The sequence below is a fragment of the Dromaius novaehollandiae genome, chromosome 7 (assembly GCF_036370855.1).
Source record: "Dromaius novaehollandiae isolate bDroNov1 chromosome 7, bDroNov1.hap1, whole genome shotgun sequence".
Lineage (NCBI taxonomy): Eukaryota > Metazoa > Chordata > Aves > Casuariiformes > Dromaiidae > Dromaius > Dromaius novaehollandiae.
In genome coordinates, this window is record NC_088104.1 from 32,945,638 (window position 1) to 32,970,288 (window position 24,651).

The window sequence follows — 24,651 nt, forward strand, 5'->3', positions numbered from 1 at the left end:
CTGCCAAACAAGGCTTATTCTTGCAATTTGCAGGCCTTTGGAAGTCAGTTTGAGAGTACGAATGCATTGTGCTGAACTCCTAGATGCAGCCGTCTGTTCCCCAGTTATTAGCTGGGTGAGAAGTGGGATTGCACTGGGAGTGTGGCTGCAAGAGCAGAGGCTGCAGGATGAGCATGGCTGTTACTGTTTGGCCCTCTGTTGGGGCTCAGTCTGTTGGGGCTCAGTCTGAGACGATTTGAATGCTGGATCTTTGGTTCTCAGATAAACCTTGCTTGCCCGTTTAACTGGGCTAAAGATTGAGGCTGTAGACGTGCAGACTCCAAGACAAAGCTGACGGTTGAAATCTGCTGGGCTCAAAGAGGAAGGGGGAGGAATCTGTCCATTCACACCACTCCTTTGGAGCCAGATCTACAAGAACATGCAAAGACACGGAGGCATCCAACACATTCTGCGTAAAACCTGCAGTAGATAAAAATACAACCACCAAAAAAACCCCAAGCTACCCAGCAGTAAAACCGTGTCCTTTTCTCACAGTTTGTGGTGCATTTTGATAACACTTCTATTTATGGTCTAAGAGCATGGTTATCTTGTTTCATGTGTATAGAAGTATCTTGTGATGATCGAAAGAAAATTAGTAATATTGTTTATACAGCTATATGTAAACTGTCATCAGGACTTTGATGAAGCAGTGCTATCTTTACTGAGAGAATTCTGTTAGAAATATGAAGTGTCATTATATTAACATGTTCACAGCTGTGGTAATTATCTCTCTTCAAAGGGAGGCAACCAAATAGGGAGGGGTTAAACACTGAAAAATACCTTTCTGAGGTTTGTAAGGCATGACAAAATTGGGGAGATACTTCCAGTTTTACTGCAAGCCTACAGGACAGCTGGGTCCCGTTGCTGCATAGCTGCTTTGCCTTTTTGTATCTTGTTCATTAAATGAAGGAAATAACCCTTGCAGAGATGTGGTGGAGCATGCTGAGGTCTGAGAGATGGTGCTGACCTAGAGACTTCTTTTTCCCTGAGGACACTTTTTACTGGAGAAGGGTCAAATAACTAGAAAGAGAGTTATTAGGAAAAAAGCATATGAAGAAAATTGGCTTATCTTCTGTTATCATCAGGTTTAGACTCTGGGGACCCTTCCTCCACGTCTTAGCTTTCTCTCTAACTGAACCACAGATATCTGTTGTCTTGGCAGTTGCCTTAATCTCTAGAGTGTAATTTCTAACTCTCTCTTCTAGGCACTATACCTTGCACCAGATTTCCTTTTTTAAATTGCCTGTCAGCATGTATTGTGTATTGGAAAGCCGAAGTGCCAAAATATGCAATCTGATTGCACAGGGCAAAGCCCAGTCTAGTGTGAAAGAAGAGAACTGAATCTTTAATAATTGATCAAGTACATTTGTTGGCAGGTATTGTGAAAATGCAGAGCTTTACAGAGATTGACCCTTGCTTGGATTGCTAAGTGCCATGGAGATTTTGAAATACATTTTCTTGAGTGCTGGAATATGCAGAAACAGAGGTTCATCCCATAAGGTTAATCACCATTTAATTAATCACATTATAATGTCAGTATTTAGAGAGGTTTATTTTGGAGAGAAAAGGTTTATGAAGTAAATCCTGTTGGCTATGTGCTTTCAACAGAGGAAGTTTTTGAAATGCTGGAGCAAATATACATGAATGCTCTGTCCGAGCTTATGAAAATAACATTTTGCCCTAGAGCAACAATTATTTCTTAGTAGAGGAATGGACAGGACTGTATAGTAGGTTCTTCCCTACTTGTAATTCCTGTTGTTCTGGGACTCATTTATCAGGTCAGGTTTGTTAAGTTGATTGTATCTGGATGTCCCTGTGGATCATACATGCATTATTTTATCTGCTGGATTCAGCATGGGTTCTTGCCTTTTTATCTCCAAATTTGGTTTAGACCTGTGTGTCCAGAGACCGCAGATGAGAACAAGACAGGTTTTTAGAGTGCCTGGTTCTCTACCAGGGAGAGTTTTGCCGATAACATCAATAAGGACTGAAGTCAGCTCTGCTATGCAAATATGGAAAACAAATAATCCCTGAGGTCTGGGCATCTGTCTTTGTTACTGCCTTCCATGAGTTACACTATGACACATAAAGTTTGATTACATGTATGTGGAATATTTTTAATTAAATGATATGCTTCTCAGGTTCTTTGCCTGCAGAGATACTTATACAGAAACACAGAGCTTAAAATCTGATTTACACAAGATATTTTTCAAGTAAGTTTGTATACTAAAATGTTCATATAAGTAAACAGAAGAACAGGACCACAGTGAAATGCTGCTATCCTAGTGAGCGTTAGTGTGAGGGGTATTGCAGAAGTCTGCTGCACTGTTAGCTTTTTTTTTTTCTTTTGCCCTGCATAGAAAAATACCATGCTTTTGATGTCTTGATGTTTGATTGTAGATTGGGTGATAAAAGAGTGGCAATATTAATGCTGAGAAACCTGCCTTTCCAGAGGCACTGACTCTCAGTAAAAACTAGGTATCTTAGCTGCCTCTGCATCTTTGGCAATCACTAGGATCTGGGTATTCCAAAATGAACATGCCTTGTCTATGGGGAGAGAAAGTTAGAAGGTAGCTGGCTTTCCTAGGCAAATGCCCCCTTTTTTAGATACTTTGTGTCTATAAATGTAATGCAAAAAGTGATTCTCAGCATCAGCATGTTGACATTTCTGCCTAAGGCCAGTATGAGACACTTAGCCCAATTTTTTTCACTCTCTTCTTTTTTTTTGACAAAAGTATTTTCATTTTGTCTTTTATTATTGGTATTTTGCTGGTGTAACAATGTATAGGGTCAGAAACATCCTTTTTTTTCTGGTAATTGTGTTATGTGTGATTGAAATCTTCTAAAGAAATTAGGTAAAATATTAAGAGACAAAAATATTTTCCTTTGACTTTCAAGCACCTATATGTCGTTTAAGTAACAGAAGTGATTCAAACCCTGAAATTTTGTCTTTTCATGATCAAGTCTAACATCCTCAGTGAGTATAATATAATGATCTGCTAGTTTATACGAGCAATATATTTTTGTGCGGAGCAGAATATTTTGGAGTTCAGAAACTTGCCTGTCATGAAATGGCACCCTGATACGTGGTAGTCTGAAGGCTGATAAATAATAAAACTCTATGATCAAGACCATTATTTGTAAAGTGAAAAATATGATGAAATAAGCTTTGATTTTCATCAGTGAATCTTTCTAGTTGTTGTCTAAATTCATTGTTGCACCTGATAAAGATTGAGAGGATAAGCTAAGTGTGGTTGTTTCATCTGTATCTACTAATTTGACATGACTTTAAACCTATCTCAGGTGACGTGCTGTTTCCTGGCACCTTTAATTAAATTTGAGAGACTGAGTGGGATTTTTTTCCCCTCCCCAAAGGTGACATTATGTATTCCACAGGGGCTTCAAAGGGATGGTTTGGAAATGTTACTCTTAAATGCAGTGATTGAAGTGATGCTTTTAACATTAAAGTAGCAGATTGCAGCCTGGAAAAGAAGCCTGCACTCTTCAGCAGTGGAGAAATGCTGGCCTTAAATATTCCTTTTATTTCCCCTGAAATTTCCTAACAATATTTGAGTTTACTAACTCTTCCGAGGAAATTTTGGGTCTGACCATGCTGCTTCTGTGTTCATCAAAGCCTTTTTTATCACTTAATCAGAATATTCAGCATGAGGAGCAAATACAGTCTCTGACTGCTGGGTCCTCTCAGCCTATTTCTCTTGTATCAGTTTAGTGATGTGCTGTCACTGACGTTAATCATTCTCTGTTGTCTTCTGAAGACCAGTGTCAAAAGTCCTTTATAGCCCTTGCTTGTTCTAACATATTAATTTCAAGGAGCTGTCATTAAAATATCAGAGGAGAAAGCCTTACAATTTGTATGTGTTATTCTAGGCTTTGTGTAGCCCTCACATAATGAAAAGTTATATACAATAACATAGGCAACAGAAATTCTGTGAATTTATTCTTATTCAAATTTGCCTAGATACAAACATTCTATTCAGTTTTTCCTGTAGTGTTTCCCAAAACCTGTGGCACAAAATGTTTCTTTCCAAAGTACATTTAAGCTGAGAATGTTTTCTGGTCTGTTCAGAGCTGTTTTGAGAATTTTCATAGTTACAAATGTTTTTCTTGATTTTTCTTTGCTATAATTATCAGCCTTTTATGCTCTATCTTGCACGCAAATACCAAAATTACTACTGATGTTCAATGACGTTTTTTTCCAAGAATAGCAATTTTCAATAGTTTGGCAACTTCAAATAGAATTTCCTAGACTAAAGTGATTTGTGAAGAGCTGTGTGGACTTTGGTTTGCTTTTCTTTGGCAAACCATAAATGTCATAGACATAAGATACATCGAATCAGGCAAGCATTTAGCTATTACTTTAGTATATTGTTAATGGACCTTTTAGTTAAATGGTTCAGCTGGAATTGCAGTTCAGTTTCCATCCTCTTTTGAAAATGAAGACTGTATATAATATGTAAACTAAAAATCCTGTTGTCCTTGTAAGTGGAAGAACACTGTCTTTTGGAGAAAAACTGCAGTGGGTGGCATGCATCTGGCAGGAGGATACAGACTGTATTTTACCCTTCCTCATTGCCAAGGTGATGTGTCAGTTTGGGTCTTTTTGCTTGAAGGCCATCACTTTAGATATATTTACTTTTTCTGTATGTGTCAAATAAACTTTTAGTTGTTCTTCCTTGCGTGTCCTCTCTTTCGCCCCCTTCCCTTCACTGAAATGTATCGACCAAAGGCTATATATGTGGCTTTTTGAGACAAATGATACACACTGATTTACAGACGTGACAATGCGAGAGTGCTGTTCTCTGTTACACTCGGATGTGCCTCGATCCCTTGATTTATTTGATAATCTTTGGATAGAACCTAAAGATACACACATGTATGAAAGTGTGATATATAACCTTTATGTAGCAGTTTACATTTTCAGAGTGACATACAAGAAAGAATCTGATAAAAAGACTCATCTACTTGGTACACCGAATAAATGCTGATAGTCATTTTGTATTCTGTGTTGCTATGGAAATTGTGTGAGTACTGACGGCAGTTTATGTAATTTCTTTTTGCAACAGAGTGCAGTAAGTATGACTTGTTTGCAGTGCTGATTTTGATGCATGCTAAATTTTAACTTTCTGGTCTGGAGCTATGCAAGCGTTGCAATCTCTGATAATTGCGGTTGGTATGAGGGGCAGAATTTGATGTGGCTGCAGAGAAGTTTGGTGATCAGCTATGATTTTGCTTTACTTAAACCAAAATGATGAAGATAACTTGTGCTATCTCGATCTTTTCTAATCTGCTTGTGTGTTCCTAATCTTATCTTAGCAACCAGATCCTAAGTTCAAACATTTAAATGATTGCAGTTGCCCTTAGTCATAAAAATTCCATCATCATAACTTGAATTTCACAGGTATTGTATAGCAGGTTTATTTAATAGTGTAAAAAGGCATAGCAGTTTGTGATATAAATTTCCAGGCTTCCTAAATAACCAAAGTGTTGTCTTGATGACTAGTAATAAAAAAGAAAAAGTAAAAACAAACAAAAAAACCCAACCAGCAAAGCCCAGAAGAAAAGTCCAGTAGTGGATATCCAACATTACTCTTGATTGCAGTTATTTCTGTGGATACGTGTATGGAATTCTTATACTGTTAATGAGTCTAATAAGCATTGGAGAAAAACAATGAAGCTGCTGTTCTCTTTTTGTTTGAAAATGCCATTTGAAACAGATCCTCAAAACTGAGCACCTGGACTCTAAACTGCACTCATTTAACATAAAGGCGATGAGATGATCAGCAACAGCTTTTATGATGAAATCCTGCCCTGATGAAGTTAACTGTAAAACTTAGCTGACTTTCGTGTGCGAGGGTTTTCCGTGTGGTCTCTAGGAGCTCGCTGTGGCCGTGGTTTTGGGTCCTGCAGCGCATTGCTGTGGACATGGCTGCGGCAGCGCCTTACGTGTGACAGCCGTCCATCACGGCCCGACGCCTGCAGCAGCCGCAGCTCCTGCCAGGGCAGCTGCACTTAAAAGTGCTCTTCTGGCTGCCGTCGCCCAGCAGCCTCGCCACCGCCCATCCCACTTTCCCTATTTCTGCTCAGTTCCCTAGGCTCTTCTGCAATTTGCTACACATGTGCTTGCTCCCTAACCTAGTTTTATATGAATTATCCCCGTTAAAGTTTTTTTGGTTGACAAAGTTCTTTTAATTCCCACCATTTTAGGGGGCAATTACATGAGCAATTTTTTGGCAGGGAGGAGGCTGTGTTGACCTCTGGAGCCAATAATCTCTTAACCCAGGCTCAGCCACAACCAGAATAGCAGCTTGGGCCTCAGTTTGTAGAGAAATAGGATATTATATTTGATACTGTGTGATCCTGGTCAGAAAAGAGCTAGTGCTACTGTCATAATTTTATTTATCAGAACTTGCAGGAGATCATATTTTGCATATGGGAATAGACTAGTGCAGGCAAAACTTTGTTGTTTATTCCCTGACAGCACAGGCATCCATATGACTTTTCCCAAGCAACTGATACAGAGGCATCATAAATAAAAAGCTCTATAGGTTTGTGGTCTCTTCCAGTGAAGGAAGGCACAGGGAAGGATTTGGCCTGAAGTTTCCAAACTAATCTATTTCTCAATATAACATAACTCAAACCATCACATCTCAAGATTAGGAGTAGTTAGTAAAGCAGCTTGTTAGCTTGCAGCTGCTGCAGGAGCTTAGTCCAGGTGAATTCCACTGTGTTTGCACAACAGCCAAATACAAACATCTTTTATCTGACAGGACAACAGCTTTGAGCAATTCATTATCAACTACTGTAATGAGAAGCTGCAGCAGATCTTCATTGAACTTACCCTCAAAGAAGAGCAGGAGGAATACATCCGAGAGGTAATACTTAAATCAGTCTTTCATTATCTCCTCCTTCCCAGTGTCATAATTATGCATGCTCGCACCTCTCCTCAGGGAACAAAGTCACGTTTGAAAGTGGGCCTGCCATGGAGCATGTCTTTGTAGCTCTGCCTGATAGTTAAATTAAGCAAAAGAAGTTATTTTTGGTTTTGTCTCATGTTATGAACTCTGCGGGCATAAAACAGACCAAACTTTCATTTGGATGTATTGTTGGCAACGATGAATGATAGTTCTGAGCAAGGGCTAATGAATTTATTAGAAGACTAGACTTCCTTTCTGGCATTAGCACTGTTGTGGTACAGGGTATGTTTTGGGTGATACAGTAGCTTCTGGGACCCACTCCAAAAATGGCTGCAACTCATCTCGTTTCAAAAGGGAAATAGATGGATGAAATGGCATCGTGTAAGATGAAAGTAACTCCAAATAGGTTTTCTTTCTAGTTTTCTCCCAGTCAGGTCCCGAAGTGAGCTGTGTGAGTTTTAAGGGTGAATTTTAAGTTATGTTTTGGAGCCCAAACTCTGCTGTTTGATGTTGTTCTGTGAGTGTACTTCAAGCTAAAGTTCTAGGAGGTTTTAGCAGTACTGCCATGATACACAGAGCTCAGACAAAATATCCGTTCACAAATGCAGAAACTGGCACACATTTTCCTTACTCAAATTGGATGGAACCATTTTGCTGTGTAAAAGTTCCTGCCTTGTAATTCGATGGATAGTACAGAGCTTTGACATGTCTTTTTTCTTTTTGCATTCATTGGTGAAACTCTTGAAATATAATTACTGCAATTTGCTTATTGAATTATGTCTCAGACAATCTGAAGAACTAAATTGTATGATGTTACTGCAGAATGCAAATTAAGAATGAAATTAATCTTTTTCTTTTCCAGTTCTTTTCCACCCTACCTCTGTTGTCTCCAGTTGCATTGGCATTTCATCCTGACAGTTTTCTTGCTGATATTTGGAAAAAATAAGATATTAGGAATATCTGAACACTAGCCAGACGCTGCATTTTTCAGATGGTCTCATCTAAATTTAGCTTTTTCTTCCTCCTGTTCAAAAAAACCTAAGAGCATAGAAATTTTAATCTCAGATGCTTGTACTGAAATGGACTTTATTTCCTTATAAACATTGGGAGTGTACAGAAGGACTGACTGACCCAAGGCCTTGCAGGATCAAGCTTTGGCTTTTTTCCAGCCAAGTGCATGGGAAGTTGACACCGATTGGGGGAATGGAATGGGAAGCAGCGCTGGCAGCCGCTCAAGGGCATTCATGTTGCGCAGATAATGTTAGTAGGAGATGATTGCATTTTTTTTCTTAATAAATAAAATGTTGGTAAGCATATAGAACTAAGTTCTAAAATAGCATCTTAGTTAAGTGGAATATAGTTTAGATTGCCTAGAGAAAAAGCGCCTTCAGTTGTTTTTCTGGTCATGCTTTCTTTTTTTTCTTATAGGGGATTGAATGGACTCACATTGAGTATTTCAACAATGCTATAATTTGTGACCTAATAGAAAATGTAAGTTATATTCAAGTATCTTCATGAATAGTTTTTAATGCATGTATTGGATTTAGCTATAAAATCTGCCCTCACCCTCACTACAGTGAGAGCACTTTGCTTTTGTAAAACAAACCACTCTTTGTGTTAATCATCATATTTTGTGTGTTAGGAGTTTGTTTTACTGAAAAAATAAGGTTTTTTGGATGCAGCTATATGCTGTTATTCCATCTTACAAACATTCGGCAACACCTATGCAAAAAAAAAACAAAAACAAAAAGAAAACTGAAACATGTACATTTTATGCTGTTTTCATTAGAAGATATCATATGCTGCATTGCAAATAGCATTTCTTTTTATATGGGACCAAAGAACTCACACCTGAATGCTGCAGATGCAGCAAGTACTTGTGCCTCATAAGGATTCCTATGGACTTAATATGACAAGAAGGTCGAAATCCTTTCATAGTTAAAAAAGAACTGTTTTTAACCATTAATAGAAAATGTATATGACTTTACCATAATCTGACTACTTTCTTCTTAAGTTGGAGTTTTTATAGTCTGACTAAATGACATGAAATTGTAAAAGTAAAAAGAAGTCATAAAATTCAAATGTCAGAAGCAGTCTTTCAAAAAATGCAGATGTCGGAAATACGTTGAAAATGGGAAAAGAGAACTGGCTAAACTTTGAGATGGTTTGAAAAACATGTTCCTGGGTAGCAGAAGTCAGTTAAGCAGAAGAGAGCTCTCATATGTATGTGTTGATGTAAACGTGATGAAAACAAATGTTGAAACTGCAGACGTCTTGTTTCTAAACTTCAGAACCAAACTGGAATTCTGGCCATGCTCGATGAAGAGTGCCTGAGACCGGGGACTGTCACTGATGAGACCTTTCTAGAAAAACTGAACCAAGTCTGTGCCACTCATCAGCATTTTGAGAGCAGGATGAGCAAGTGCTTGCGTTTCCTCAATGACACCTCCCTGCCTCACAGCTGCTTCCGGATTCAGCATTACGCCGGCAAGGTACTTAGCAGAGCAACGGGTTCATGGCTCTTGGCACATTTTGTTCGTGGGTGAAGTCACGGTTTGGTGCGGTGCTGAGGCTCCTCCGCTGTTAAATAATGTTGGGGTAATAGAGTAGAATTGTCTGAGTCAATGATTGGTCAGAAAATCCAGAGCAGCCCTAATCTTTCCAGTCTTGAACCTGAAATACGTAATTTTGGCTGGAAATTCTTGAGAGCTCATGCTGCACTCATTGAAGTGAAGGACAGTACTCCTTTCAGCACAGCAGAATCGTGTACCATGTACTTTGCTGGTAAAATATTTGTAGTGCTAGGTCTCTGAAAACAAATATACTGTTTAGAATGACAAAAATTCACACGCATTTGAAGGCAATATATTTCAAAAACCATGTTCTTTGTCACTGAAGTAGCTGAAGTCCTTAGTTGTTGTGATGAGAAAGTGGAGTTTATATAAATTTGAAGGAAGTGAATTTATTTTGAAAGTCAGTGTTTGGACAGATGGAAGAGGAAGCTATACAGAGGGCTTCTAAATGCATTTTGCTTTTTAGTAGGATATACAATCTGACTAAATACAAGTCTGATGAAAGTTTTTAATGGATAATTCAGTATGACTTTTTATTAATAAAAATTAAAATCATTAAGTTTGTAAAAAGAAGACAACTTATTTCTGAGCTTTTAAAAAAGCAAAAATAGGAGCTGAAACTACACCTCTTGTTTGAATCTGCTGGGCTGTTACTTTCATGGACTGAAGATGATCTGGGAAGTGTTCTGTTTCCCTAGGACTGTCTCATTCATCCCTAGTTTTGGATGCTTTCTCAGTATTGTAAATTTTCACATAGTTGAATGAGCAAACCGTCAAGCTGTATTTGCTTATGAAAGTGATGGTGCTGGAGATGTCAAACGTTCCGATCACCCTTTCAGGTAGCCATATAATAGCATTACATCATGTATTTGCTAATGAGACTTTGTAATTGGGTATAATCCATCAGGGACTAATGTTTAGATCCTTCTTTGGTTGTCAAAATTCAGGATGAATTGAAAATACCTAAGTGCTCTGAAAAAGCTTGCAAAGAGGCTTTTAGCAGCCGGCGAGGGTCTTCAATTGTTCCCAGCATTCCCTGACTCAGGAGAGCAGTCGGTGAATTCCTACTATTTTGGGATTGTTTTTCCATCCTTAGCTGAGAACACTTTGATCTAGTGACTGGGCAGCAAAAGTTTGAATATAAGTAAGTTCATATGAATATTTTTTTTCAGTAGTGACATATCCCATACCTGTCAGAATCATGTATTCTAAGTAAAAATGCCCTCTGAGTTCACAGTCACTTGCTGTAGCACAACACTTGCATAGCCGCAACAAATATGGCTATGTCCATTTGATTCACTGTTCTGTGCACGTAATACATACCTACCCAGAAATATTTGTGAAATCATGAAGCTGAAGACTCTGTATTATCAGCCAGATGACTTGTCAGAATGAATCAAACTAAATTCCCTCCATTCAAAATTAAAAATAAAAATAAAACGGTAGCACTCTTGGAGATCTCAAAGTTTCTCTGGAAGCTTCCTGTGCCTCCAGCTGCCTGTCACATCTTTGCATTCATGTTTGTTGTCATTGGACTGCATTCCTAGCAAAAGTCCTTGGAAATAGCAGTCCCCTGAGGACTGCCCAGATGGCGACTTGTTGCTGAGATCTCAAAAAGTTTCACAGGTGATACTTAATGTCTTGGTTTAGTTACATAAATAGTGTAAGCGTTAGGATTTTGAAGGGAAAAGGTATTTTTGCTGTTGTGAGTTAAAAACAGAGGGAGAAAAAGTTTTGTCAACCAAAAAAAAGTTGTTTCACAGTATAGGCAAGAGGGTGGTGTACCAAAGTTATCAGCGGAGAAAAGTTTTGGTTTTTTTTTTTCTTTCAGATACCAGAACTGATCAACAAAAGAAGCTGTTAGCAATATGAGAAAATACATTTTTCTCAGGAAGGGTATTGAAAGAAAGATATAAAATTCTTTTGTAACAAAAAATCTTCTATCAAATATAAAATGAAAACTGAAACATATTTGGAGTTTTTTTTTCTTTAATAGTGGGAAAGAAGGGGAAATCTATTTCTTGGTAAAATTTAGAACCAGCCTATATTATAATCCCAAGTATGCTCTGATGAGACTCTTCTGTGTTGTTCAGGTTATGTACCAGGTGGAAGGATTTGTTGACAAAAACAATGATCTTCTGTACCGTGACCTCTCCCAGGCCATGTGGAAGGCCAGTCACTCTCTTATTAAAGCCTTGTTCCCGGAAGGAAACCCTGCCAAGATCAATCTGAAGAGACCGCCAACAGCAGGTTCACAATTCAAGGCTTCTGTCACTACCCTGATGAAAAATCTTCAGACAAAAAATCCAAACTACATCAGGTAAACTACCCTGTGGTAAAGCTTTGGTGAATCAGTGTTTGGATTTAAATGAAATATCATTGTGAAATCAGAAAGGATGCTTCTGAAGAAGCACAAGGGTTAATAAATATCTTCTTAATAACAGGTGTAAATTCAGTGTGCTGGGTATTGACTGAAAATTTTTACTGTCTCCCATCATATTTAGTCTGCTGTGTAGAATATGTTGGCTGGGGTTTTTTTGGGGTTTTTTTTTTTTTTGTTTGGTTGGTTGGTTGGTTTTTTTGGGGGGCGGGGGGGTTTTGGTCTCACTGTCCGTCTGAATTGGCATTATTGAGACATCTCCCATTCTTGAACTGCCTGGATTAAAAAAAAGTAAAAAAGCTTTGTCCAGAAAGTGCGACTGCTTCCCACAGCTTCCCAGGAGGGGAGCAGTTTTGGAGCACTGTGTGGTTGCTGCTCCCTAGGATATGATTATACTGCTGCCCATACTGCAACTCCTTTGGGACAAAAACACCTCATTGCAATGTCTGCCCTAGTCAGAAGGCCATCTCTTCTTCTCTGTAATTTTAAAGACATGAATGACAAGCAGCAGTTCTGGAAAAGTGGGACAAAACATGGCCCAGGCTGGCAAAACACAAAGCCAACAGAAAGTGAGCTGTGCATTTCCTACAATCTTAGTGATTGTAGGATGACATATGTTTGTAAGGACATATGCACTGATTATAGTATATGAACAAATACATACATAGATGTTATTTAATCATGACAGTGTGTTGCAGCCTTCATTGTAAGGTTTCAAGAAATTAAAAATAGCTTACCTGTTCATGCTTCTTTCATTTGTACTTAGGTATATTAAAAATGATTAATATACTGATATCCTAGGATGAGTCTACAGAAGTCTAAGCTTTAAGCTTTAAACTGGCAATAATAACTTTCATGTAGAGTACTGTAAAACAAAAGTCTTGCAATATCTTTCTTCTTTCACTTTGCAGGTGCATAAAACCCAATGACAAAAAGGCTGCCCATGTTTTCAATGATGCCCTAGTGTGCCACCAGATTCGGTACCTCGGTCTCCTGGAGAATGTCCGTGTCAGAAGGGCAGGTTATGCATTCAGACAAGCTTATGAGCCTTGCCTGGAAAGGTACAAAATGCTTTGTAAGCAGACGTGGCCCCATTGGAGAGGACCAGCCAGGTAAGAAAACACTAGTATTCTTACCTGTGACATCTCAATAAATAAAAATGATTATCTTCCACAGACTCTGATTTTTTTCTGTTTTTTCTTTTGGTATTGAATTAAAATTCAAGTATTTTAACAAGTAACCCAATGTGGCTGAAGTGTTTTACTTCTGTTTCATCGCCTAGCACTTGTGCCAGACTGTCAGTGCATTTCACTGTTGGGAAACCTGTGCTTTTCAGTGGTCTTTTCCATTCCCTGGCAAAGGTGATTTTAGTGATGAACTAATCTACTAAAGAAGCAGATTTTGCATGTGAGCAATGAAAGCACATTGTTCTTAAAGTATATTGCAGCCTTTACTGATCTGGGCCTGAGAGAGAGACTGAAGTAGAATGAAAATGGCTAGGTAGTCTGGAATGATCAGAAGGACATTTATCTGTAATAACCAACTTTCTAAGTATAGTAGCATCCATTCTTTTGAAGACAGTCATACAATCTTGCTCTGACCTTTTAAAAATAATTTTAGATAAAGATTGCTGAACAACTATGAGATAATACCTCTGGCAAATCAGTTATATTAATCATATAATTTTAAATTCCACAATATTAACAAGGATTTTATGTATCTTTATAGGTAACTTCCTAGTTAGGCAAATGTGCTTTTCTTAATTCTTCTTACACGTGGTCATCCATAAACATGATTTGAATTAGATTTCTAATTTCTTTCATAGTGGATTTATGTCTATAGCTACAGTTTAAGTTTTTAAGTTGTCAAGATAATGGTGGAAGTGCAGTATCGATAGCTACAGCAAATCTTTCTTTCGTGAAGGTCTTTCCATTTCCTCTCTTTTCTTTTTTGTAGGCATTTATAAAAGGCAGTTGGTAGAGCATAGAACATTAGCATTTGTCAAACTTGTCAGTTTACTCAGAGTAAGAGAAAAGTAGGCCATTGCTGAGGCTGCTAAATGAAAATTGCTCCTTTTTCATCAAATTGTTCTGAATCTTTGCAGTGATCATTCTTGCCCTTAGCTAAATAACTAGTGAGTAAATGAGCTAGATTTTCAATCTTCTTATGTCAAGCAGTACTTAAGAATTTAAAATGTGCTTTCATATACTTTCCATAAATTAAACTGTGAACGTGTAAACTAAGAAGTCTTAGAGCTGGGCTGATGTTTGTTAAGCTCATTTTCTTCTTATTAGGGCTGGTGTAGAGGTACTGTTTAATGAATTGGAAATCCCTGAAGAAGAATTTTCATTTGGTAGATCAAAGATATTCATCCGCAACCCAAGAACAGTAAGTGAAAAATGTCTTCCTTGCAAAATCAAGCCATCTTGCCTGAGGATAGCCTGCTATGAACTGCAGAATTCCCTAGCTGGTTACTACAGAATTTCCTAGATACAGTGCTTTGATATGGTAGTGTGGAATATAGCACTAAAAAAGGCACTGTTTAATGTTAGATCCATTAAAATTGATATGAATCAACACTAATGAAACTGAGAGGCAATGAAGACTATACCGTAGTTGTCAGACGGAGTTTAATGTAGTCTGCATGCACTGAGTCGTGGCAGCGTATCTTCCTCAAATCCTGTGCAGGTATCTGCATACAGCTGTGGAGGTGAATAAACTAAAAGGTGTCTGAAGGAGGACTTAAGTAAAGGAGAAATTTCTCTTAAAATATTTCTGTTATTAATTAAAGTATTTTTTATGTTTATGCTTATATTTTTGTGGTCTTTTCTCCCCTGCTATTTTTCTCCTAATGTCAAACAAAAACCTACAATATATGCCCAGCTCTTCAAACTAGAAGATCTGAGAAAGCAGCGGTTGGAGGACTTGGCCACTCTAATTGAGAAGATTTATAGAGGTTGGAAGTGCCGCACACGCTTCTTATTAATGAAAAAAAGCCAGATTGTGATTGCCTCCTGGTACAGGAGATATGCAGTAAGTTATTATCCTTACTAAATGGGGGTTCTTTTTATCATTTAGTAAAGCTTTTCATTTTCTTCCTTGATATGTACAAGAAGTGTTAAAAGAATTCAATTTTATATTAGTGTTTAAGCACCAAAAATGTGCACAAAGGAAAATTTCGTTTCTGTGGATAGCTATTAAGTATTTACTTTGGGCTCAAATGATTAAAAAGCTCACTAGAGTCCTTTAGCTCAGGGAGAGTAGGATTTTGTGGCCCAGCTGGGGAGAGTCTCTTTCATTCAGCTAAACCAAATGCAGTGCCATCTGGCATTTACAGTGTTCTCAAAGCATAAGGTTAATGTGTATATACATGTGTGATTCCATTGAATTCAGTTGTTTGTAAGGCTTTTTGTATTTTTGCCTTATTTAGAACCTTTGCATAGGAGGCTCAGAAATGCGTGGGAGAATCCCAGGGATTTATTTTAATTATAGCTCATAAGAATCACAGTTCGGTAGTTCTTACTGATACAGTTCTAAAGCAGTTTCAAATCTCTTTGTAGTCTGGGTCTTCTGTGTTATTATGAATGGACATACAAATTTCATGGGTTTTCATCAGTTAGTGAAAAACATTGACTTACATGATAAACAAGATTTATTGATTTTAAGTTTTAAAAAAATTTAGATGTTTTAGGTGCATTTCCTTACTATCGAAAGCTTTGTGTGCATATCAGAAAACTTGATAAAATATTGTATGATATAGGAAAAAAAGCATCTCCTTAAACTGCAAATTGCAGGATTGATAATTACTGTTTTCCAGTTTACAGGCACTTCTGTGTATCATCTTGAAAGCCATTAGGGTTTGGTTTGGTTATCTTGGATAATTAGAGAAAAATATAGATATTAGGAAAAAGTATGGTTATTTATATCAGAGAATAAGTGTTTTTATGCTGTAAAACTCTTCACTATGGTCTTATGTGATTCAGTGCACAATGTTTCTCGAAACAGCTTTATTATAAAATTGCATTACAGCCATGTTTCTTCATTACTATCTCATACAGTCTTAATGAATTAAAAATGGAGTTACCACAGCTGTTTTGGAACATCATTTGACATAAGGAGATGAAAACAGATATGTGACCAAATTCACGTTGTTAATTTCTTAACTATAGGACTATATTGGTTCACTGGTAAAACATGGCAGCAATTTTCTTTGAATGCAGTCTGACGAATGCAGTTGTAGCAAGACCCTCAGAATTAATCATGGGTGAGGATGGAGATAATTAGTGGGCCTCCTCATGTGGATGGAAGGCACCAGTCTCCTAAACCAGCATGGCTTTTAGGCACTGTGATTTCCAAGGTTTAATAAGGAGTGCGTGTCCCTTGCGTGAACAAAGCCTTTTGACATCTCCTTGCCCTGGAGGCTTGGCTAAAGGAACTGCAGGCGCTCGCTTATCTGTTCCCTCACAAGGCATGACCTGCATCGGTCATGGCGTACAATGGTTTCTCGACTTGATGTTTCCTAGAGAGGAGTCTTTTTAGCTCACTTACAGGGGTGTTCTCTGTAATCGAGTGTTGAGTGTTAAGCCTGAAAGCCTTAGTGTTAAGCCTACCAGCTGTTGTCCTCATAGTACTATACTAACCACTTGCCTACTGGGTAACTGAGCTCCTTGGAAGGAAAATGTTCAGCTGTCCAGGAAATTTATTGTTCAAATTAGCATACATGGAGAACATCCCAGCATTGCATTCAAGAATCCATGGGCTTTTTTTCTTCTCCTAAGTTACCATCGGTATTTGGTATTATAAAGGGACTGCAGGTAATAGGAACAAGGAATAAGTCGTAAGAATAGACCATGAAAAGCATAACGAACAAACTTGAGCATTTGTGACAGTTTGTATGCTACTTGATTCATGGGAAAGTGAAATAAAGTTGTTACTGTTAGCATCTAAATCCACATAATTTTACGCTACTGAGCATGAGCTTGGTGTTTCTGTAAACAGAATATTGTCCACATAACGTTGTTGACATGTTTTGTTTCCTTTTGAGTTAAACACAGAATCCAAGCTCTGATCAGCTTGTACAAAAGTTGTTCACATTTTACATTTATTGTAAATGTAATAAGTGTTACATTACATTTATTGTATCCTTAATTATATTTTCAAATGTTAACAATGAATATCTTATTATACACTATTTCACAGTCATAATATTCTGTTCTAAGCATAATATATTTATTTTCAATACAGCAACAGAAAAAGTATCAGAAGATAAAGAGTTCAGCTATTATAGTACAGTCATACATCAGAGGGTGGAAGGTGAGTTTCTTGTTACTGTGGCTGTCTGCAGTGTGAGGCGCGGAGCAGATGAGGAAACACCTCCTACAAACGCACTGAGCCTCTTGGCACTTGTGCCTGCTGCTTGCTGAGCTGTGGTGCTATAGCCATTGTTAAGCACTATTCTTTGCCATAGAAAATGTGAACTTGTAGCCTGGGCCATTTATCCATCCAAACTGTGTGAGCGGAAGGTTGGGACTGTACTAAACTACTGGACTATCCTTGGGGCATCTTCTGCCAGAGAGCTTGGAAAGAGGTGCCCTCTCTTGACATGGGCTTCAGGATTTGAGTGGGAACGAGGGAGTCTGGTGTTCAAAGCAAACCTGGCTATGTGCTACCCAGCAGTACAGTCACCGCCGTACAGGGATTGTCTAGGGCTCTCATCATTGGCCTGGGAAAAACTGTAACCTTGGACTGTTTTGGAAGAAATAACTAGTAGTTGGCAGTCATTTTGCAGTTTAACAGAATTCTCAAAGAGTGGACAAAACTGAAAGCAGGTATAAAATGAAGGCTTTGGGTTGCTTGGGCAGTACTTTTCTTGAGTGTGGTCTTCAGTCCTCCTTTGTGTCCTAAGTGGAGGTGTGAAACTGCTACGCTTCACTGGTGGTGAATGAGTACCTTAGTGTTGCTTGCTTGTCCTCTGCCTCAATTTGCTACAGCTTGGCAGCTTCTCTGAGTTGTTCCTGCTGCATGGAGGGAGAATCCTGCAGCCATAGCAGAGGCTTCAGGAGTGGTTCTGTAATAAGAGATAAAACTGAGGTTAACAGCTCACATGAGAGCAGCCACAGTGCTTAAAGCAACTACTGCTGTGCAGCAACAGAAAACATGTCTCTGGGCTCTTCTGTTTTCTTCTTAACCTTTCTCCACCCCATTCAGTGCAACTTTCCCCTCTACTTAGGGAACAGAGAACTACCTTTACTTCTGCAGACAGTTCTGTTCTCAGATGGGGGCAGGCTGCAGTTATTATCTATAGGTGTAAACAGTCCTCTGCTGCCCAAAAGGATTTAAACTTTGCAAGCAAGAAGCTAGCCTAATTTGGTTTTATTCCTTTTCTTTGAGTTTTACCTTCTGTCTTTAATTTTTGTTTAAATTGGTTAAAAATATCCTGGTGATTTAATGGTTGAGGTGCTGTCTTCTCCCATGAACATTATTTGAGGGAAAGCTGGGTAAAAGCATCATCTCATGTCGAGTTACAGTTTACTGTTTGTGAATGGAAGACATATTCTTCTGAGGTAGAACTGCCATGAAGCCTGGTATGCCAGTAGTGTGGCCTTGAAGTGTGACCCTCAGCCATGCAATTTACTTATGATGTATTGTTTATTGCAATCTAAATGGATAAGACAGCTACTGTGTGGAGGAAATGCATTGTTGCCACTGTACAGATAGAATAAATATCTTCGGTCATGCAGCAGACCTGGGAGAGAACTAAATGTTGAACTAAGATCTCCTCAATTTCCAGTCCCAAGCTCTTGCTTGTGTGCAGTGCCTTATCTGGAACTGAGAATGTTAGGCTCCATAGTATTTATGAATTTACTTGTTTGGGGATTTGGAGGCACTGTGTTTTGGTTTTCCCTAGATTTGCAGCTTTAAAATCACTAAGAAATTATGGTGATTTGTAGAATAAAATATTATTTTTCCATTGGTCACAGGCTCGGAAACTTCTTCGAGAACTTAAGCATCAGAAGCGTTGTAACGAGGCTGCCACAACAATTGCTGCTTACTGGCGTGGTACCCAGGTAAGAAAATGGCAAAAAGCTCTGCATTTGATTGTTGATTGTTTCTACATAGGATGAAGAAGACACTTCAGGATAAAGTTATCTGGGAATATTTTTGATTGCTTAAACTACTGAAGTTTTATTTCTCTTTGCTGCTAACATGTTTCAGCTGGTGCAATCTGGGAAGCTGGGGCACGCTTTTGTATTTGCTGTTTGTAGTGACTGGTTTCTTTCTTTCTTTCTTCCACCATTGGGAACTTGCAGTAACCTTTTCTTCTCTAAGCTTTTCTATATCCCATTTTCAAATGCATCACAGGCGCGAAGGGAACTGAGACGACTGAAGGAGGAGGCTAGAAATAAACATGCTATTGCTGTTATTTGGGCTTACTGGCTTGGATATAAGGTACTTCATGCACATATCACATGCCTCCCTTCATTACCCAACAATATCAACGTTTAATCAGTAGTAAATAGTGAGAATGAATGACTAATACAATGACATAAAAATAATAGAGCATGATCATTAAATCCTTCCATTTCCATTCATGCAACACTTAATAATTTTCTGACAACATTCTGTATGTCAGTTTTTTGTAGAGTAGGAAATTCTTTGCATGGCAGTGAAATAGTGATTTGCACTAACAAGCCATTAGACTAGATTAATAATAATTAGACTATAGTATTCTCTAATTAGGAAATGCATTTAACTACATGTAAATATGCAAGGCATGTTTTTTTGTGGGGGCATGGGAGCTGTTTTTCATTTTGGTTCTTTTTTCTGAACAAGTGCTTTCAGTGACACTGTCGTAGAGATCCAATTGAGATTATCATGAGGCTGTATATTCTGCACCCTAGACAGTCTTCATTTAGAAGTTCAAAACAATGCTATTAATTTTACTAAATCTTTATTTTTAATCAGCTTAATTGATTCTCTGGTTGTGATTTGAAAGAAAATTTGAGTAACTGCAAGTGAAGTATGGCTTTATGACCTGATTTTTTTTTAGCAGAAAATTATGTTAGCTTGCAGTTCTAAACTTATGGCCCTAGAAAAATCCCAGGAATTCCAGCATCAGCTGTTTGTTTTCAGAAGCAAAGTCCCACTGAAAGATTCTTGCTAATCCCCAGCCTGCAGTTGTGGGTTATGTGAACATTTGAAATGCTGTTCACTAGAGGTCAACATTTTATGGGTTTCAATTAATAAATTCTTAACTTAGTTGAAAAACATATTCAATAAATCCATTATTCCAATAAGTTTTAAACATCGTCCAATTATTATTTGGGGCGGGGGGGGGGGGTCATGCTTCTCAGAACGCCTTGCAAACTAGATGAAGAGGTGTGTTCAGATTACCTCTGAAGTATAATGCTGAGTGTGACCTTTGCTATTTGGTTACAAATCTATTAGATCCATAATGAAATGGCAATCTTGGAAATCAAAAAATAAGCATGTACAGAATTTCCCTCACACGAGAGACTTGCATCTTTTCTGTTCTAGCTTGATTTTTAGGTAGCTGTATAAGTTGATATGGATGCTGTTCCCTCTCCATTTATTTTAATGCACTAAATTGATAATTTATTTTTAACCAGAGTTCCTTTCACCAAAAAAATAAAAAAAATTGCCCAGTACTGCAGAGGTGATACTTATTTTCTTAGGATTATGACAGTCTTTAGAGTTAAAAAGGACAAAATGAGAAAGTAATGCAATAGTGTTAGTTCTGTATTAGAGCTTCTCATTTAAATATTTAATAGATTAGGATAATTTTTTTAGTAGTTGTTTGTATCAGTTGGCTCACAGGAATTTCTTGAAAGAATGCCTTATTTTCCTTAAATATTTTCCTCTCCTTATTCCTGAAAAGTGCCTGATAAAAGATAAAACTTACTAATGGCATCATGTTTTATCTTTTCCCAGGAGAACATTTAAAACAAAAGTTTCTAAAAGTTATCTTCAGAGATCGCTTGCTTTAAAAAAAGTTATAGAGCTCAAGTACTCACTTTCTTTCCTTTTCACATGGCAGGCAAATACTTGGCTAGGCATGGTCTCTGTTTTTAAAATGCTGTATAGTAGGAATTTTTATTCCATACAAATGAGTGAAAACATATTCTCTGAGAGCCTAGATCTAGTGCAAATTAACCTTTCTAGCTACACTAGAAATATGTGCAAAAAGTGTCATTGGCGTAGATTGGAACTGCTGTTGCCTGAGTCTGTTTGATATATAACTTGGCAACTGCAGACACATTGCTAGAGCTACTGTGACTGTCTGATCCTATACTACTGGAACTCTTTTATTTTACTCGGTTTTTATCATCAAATAGCTGAGTAACAAATGTATTGGTATAGTCTAACATGTGAGATTCTGTTAAGTTGCCTGTACATGCCTTTGTGTTTAGAATACTTTGCTTTCCTAAAATGAGAATTATTGATGAAAGGTAGGTAGATGCCTATCTCTTTGCTTGTATGTGAGGGAGGCATTATGTTTGAGGGGTTTACCCCATCATTGCATAGAGAAGAAGATAATTTACCAGGGTGGAGGGTTTTTTTTAATGTACGTAAAAATCAAAATAATAAAAAAAAAACCCTCCAGAATGAAAGTCTCAATGCAGTGCCAGTGATTCATCACTACATACACAATTTTGGAGTTGTTTCTGGAATGCCCAAGCACTTGTACTTAGAAGAATTGACTAGATAGTAAGGTTTTAGTAAGTCTTGATTTTCATACACATCATTTTGATCATGTAATTGCAGGGAAAGTTCTCAGTTAGAAGTGAGTTACAGTTAGCACTGATTGCAAGGTGTGCGTGGCAGATAAGATGCAAACATTGGTCACAAATAATGAGGCTGGCAAAATTCTTACCTTTACATGTCATTTAAGCAACGGTGGAGGCTTTTATTGCCCTCGTATGTGGCTTCACACCATTTTCACGCTGACACATTGGGTTTTAAAGGTTCTTCCATCTTTCTGTATCTTAATTGTAAGGTGGCTGTTCTGTGTGGGAGAAGCCTTTTCCTGGTCATTGTGCTGTCTGCATCGGGCTGTCTCTTTTGTTCACTATCTAAACCTTTTAGGCTCGAAGGGAATTGAAACGCTTGAAGGAGGAGGCTAGGCGTAAGCATGCTGTTGCAGTCATTTGGGCTTACTGGCTTGGACTGAAGGTACTTTCTCAAACACTCCCTTCTGTCAACATGAACTCGATAAAGCGTGGCATCTTACTAACACTTAATAAACAAGCAGTTGGGTGGGATGAGTAGTAAGCATGATTTGACACAAAATCACATTGTTTTGTCATGGACTTTCCTGAAAAATTTGTAAGCTGAAAATGCCACAATATACAGTAGTATTTAGCCATTTGATGGTTTTTGTCGTATCAGGAGTTTTAATTTTCAAGTGAGAGACAAATATCAGATTAGAGGGACTGTATTATGGTTGTTGACTTAAAATTTGACCTACCTTGGCAGAGATCCTGTCTGGAAAGATTACAAGCATGTATTTTCTTATCGTGACCTCTGCTTGTTTGCCTGGGAAGTAGGGGAGAGCTATTTGACACTTATTGCTGCTCATGTTACACCCCGTCACCCCAGGGTCTAGGGCACGGTCTAAAGCTAATAGTAATGTACTGTCGCTTTCATCAAGCCTTTTCAGGGCATGGCATCGCACGCAGTTACCTATGGCTTGTGGAAGCCGTGACTTCCTAGAAAAGCGGAGAGATGCAGTAGTGGCTCTTTTGGTTTCTTTCCCTTGCTTTCAAGAATTGAAACAGTAGAAAACAGTAGAAAACACATTTGTAATCTGTAAAAATGTAGCTCTGCTCTGTGAATAGACTATGCAAATGGCATCATGAGACGTTTCAGGTTTGTGCCCGAATGATTTACATAATGCAGTTCTGCTCATTTTAGGTTTTCAACCATAATTTTACAAAAGCAGTCCTGAAGAATGCAGAATTCTAGAGCAGTTTGGTTTGGCTTGGGTGTCACTTCTGCTAACAGGGATGTCGTAGACTACAGATATATCAAAGGGAACAATTTGCTTGATAATGCAGAGAAAAGTCCAGCTCTTGTGTTCTCTTACTTGTTCTAACGATAAAGTGGGGTAATTATTTACCCCATTTTATACAAAAGATATATATACAATTATGTGATCTATCTATAAATACATTATAATACTACATGGAAAACAGAGCGGATAACACGAAGAGCCATTTTAAGAAGTCATTCTGCAGATCAGAATCGCAGTTTAGGTACTACTGCCAAAGTGGGTCTGTTTTCATGATTTTAAAGCAAGAATATGTCCCTCCTGAGAACTAGAGACTGTATATATCAAACAGCAGCATTTAAATGAAAACTGATGAATCCAAAACCTTTAAGACATATTACTGCAGGAACAAGTTTTTGCCTGTCTGTGCTGTGGCTTTTCAGTGTATTTTTTAATAGCGTAAGTGGCACTTTTCTCTCAACTGAAACACACAGATTTTTCTGAATAAGAGCATAGTCTCTAGTTTCATGGCAAAATTCTACCTATATGCCACGGTTAGGTTAGCGTAGACAACTCTCGGTTGCCTGATTGACAATATATTTTCACCAGGGCATATGGAGGTGAAGATTTAAAGTAAAAATAAGTGATCAAGATTAAAGCCTTAATTCTTCATTTATTTTTTTGATCATGTTATAAGTAGGTTGTAATAGCATTCATGGTACCTTCCAGAGTTAGGCTTTTCTGGAACAACGTGCGTTTCTCAGTGCTTGCTTTCTGGCCTCCCCGCAGTGCCAGTCGGCCCTTTGTTCCCAGTCGATTTGCATACGTTGCAGCTCATGAAGAATAATAAAAAGCAACATCATTAAAGAGAGTCTGTGAGGACATGGGAAGATGTGGGATGACTGTGGCTGAAATAGGTTTGAGTGTGTTAATTTCCATCATGGAATAATAAATAAGGAGTATACATTAATTGGCACTAAATCTTACAGATATTCAGTGTATAAGAAGTCAAATAATTTTTCTTGTGAAGCAAAGAGAAAAAAACTATTTGTAATATTTGCACAGAGTGAAGAGGCTGAATGCTGTCGATTTTGTTGATGCATCTTAATGTATAGTTAAAGAAAGCCTGTGTATTTGTGGTTTTTATTCCAGAATGGTGACAGGTTCTTGCTTTCCAAATGCTGGCTTATGTTAGATGTATGGCACTCGGGGGGGCGGAAGGTGTGCCAGGATAAGCCAATTGAACTTTTTGTTCCAAGCTGATGTGGATTTTTTTCTATGGATTTCACTTTATTTTTTGGTTCCAATGAACTCAACAACACATAGGAAGTTAGCTAAAACCACTAAATTTGCTCTGGGGTAAATTATGCAAAGCCACGATGTTTTTTCTGGTTTCTGCTCAAAACTCTTAACAGGTGTGTTCCAGGCTACCAAAGTTTGGAAAAGATGGGTGGATGTTTCAGCTCAGTTGATGTGAGCTTGGGCTTCTCGTAAAACTCCAAACCAGCTGTGCTTTGTCTCAGATTGGGCTCTCTTAGGGGAGGAATTTAGGTACTATGCTAAGTGGCACTGATAGAAATACCAAGGGCAGAAGAAATATTCTGAAAGCTGTCTGTACAAGAATGTATAAAAAAAAGTATTATCACCTGTAAAGGTGGTTCTCAGTAACCGCTTTTATGATTTCTGGATAAGCTTTAGTAGCAAATATCAAGC

The 24,651-nt window shown here is 38.0% G+C and overlaps 1 protein-coding gene across 5 annotated transcripts in view; it reads left to right on the forward strand.

The window, feature by feature from the left end:
- MYO1B (myosin IB) overlaps nucleotides 1-24,651 on the forward strand; it is a 118,129-nt gene that overhangs the window by 78,998 nt on the left and 14,480 nt on the right. For 2 of the 5 annotated variants that reach the window (XM_064515106.1, XM_064515107.1), the window contains 11 exons: nucleotides 6,828-6,932; nucleotides 8,403-8,465; nucleotides 9,266-9,466; nucleotides 11,641-11,867; nucleotides 12,839-13,039; nucleotides 14,222-14,315; nucleotides 14,811-14,960; nucleotides 17,172-17,240; nucleotides 18,908-18,994; nucleotides 19,290-19,376; nucleotides 22,035-22,121. In XM_064515106.1, the coding sequence (XP_064371176.1) occupies nucleotides 6,828-6,932; nucleotides 8,403-8,465; nucleotides 9,266-9,466; nucleotides 11,641-11,867; nucleotides 12,839-13,039; nucleotides 14,222-14,315; nucleotides 14,811-14,960; nucleotides 17,172-17,240; nucleotides 18,908-18,994; nucleotides 19,290-19,376; nucleotides 22,035-22,121 (1,371 nt within the window). The remainder of the gene's footprint in view (nucleotides 1-6,827; nucleotides 6,933-8,402; nucleotides 8,466-9,265; nucleotides 9,467-11,640; nucleotides 11,868-12,838; nucleotides 13,040-14,221; nucleotides 14,316-14,810; nucleotides 14,961-17,171; nucleotides 17,241-18,907; nucleotides 18,995-19,289; nucleotides 19,377-22,034; nucleotides 22,122-24,651) is intronic. The other 3 variants (XM_064515109.1, XM_064515108.1, XM_064515110.1) reach the window with 3 other exon arrangements.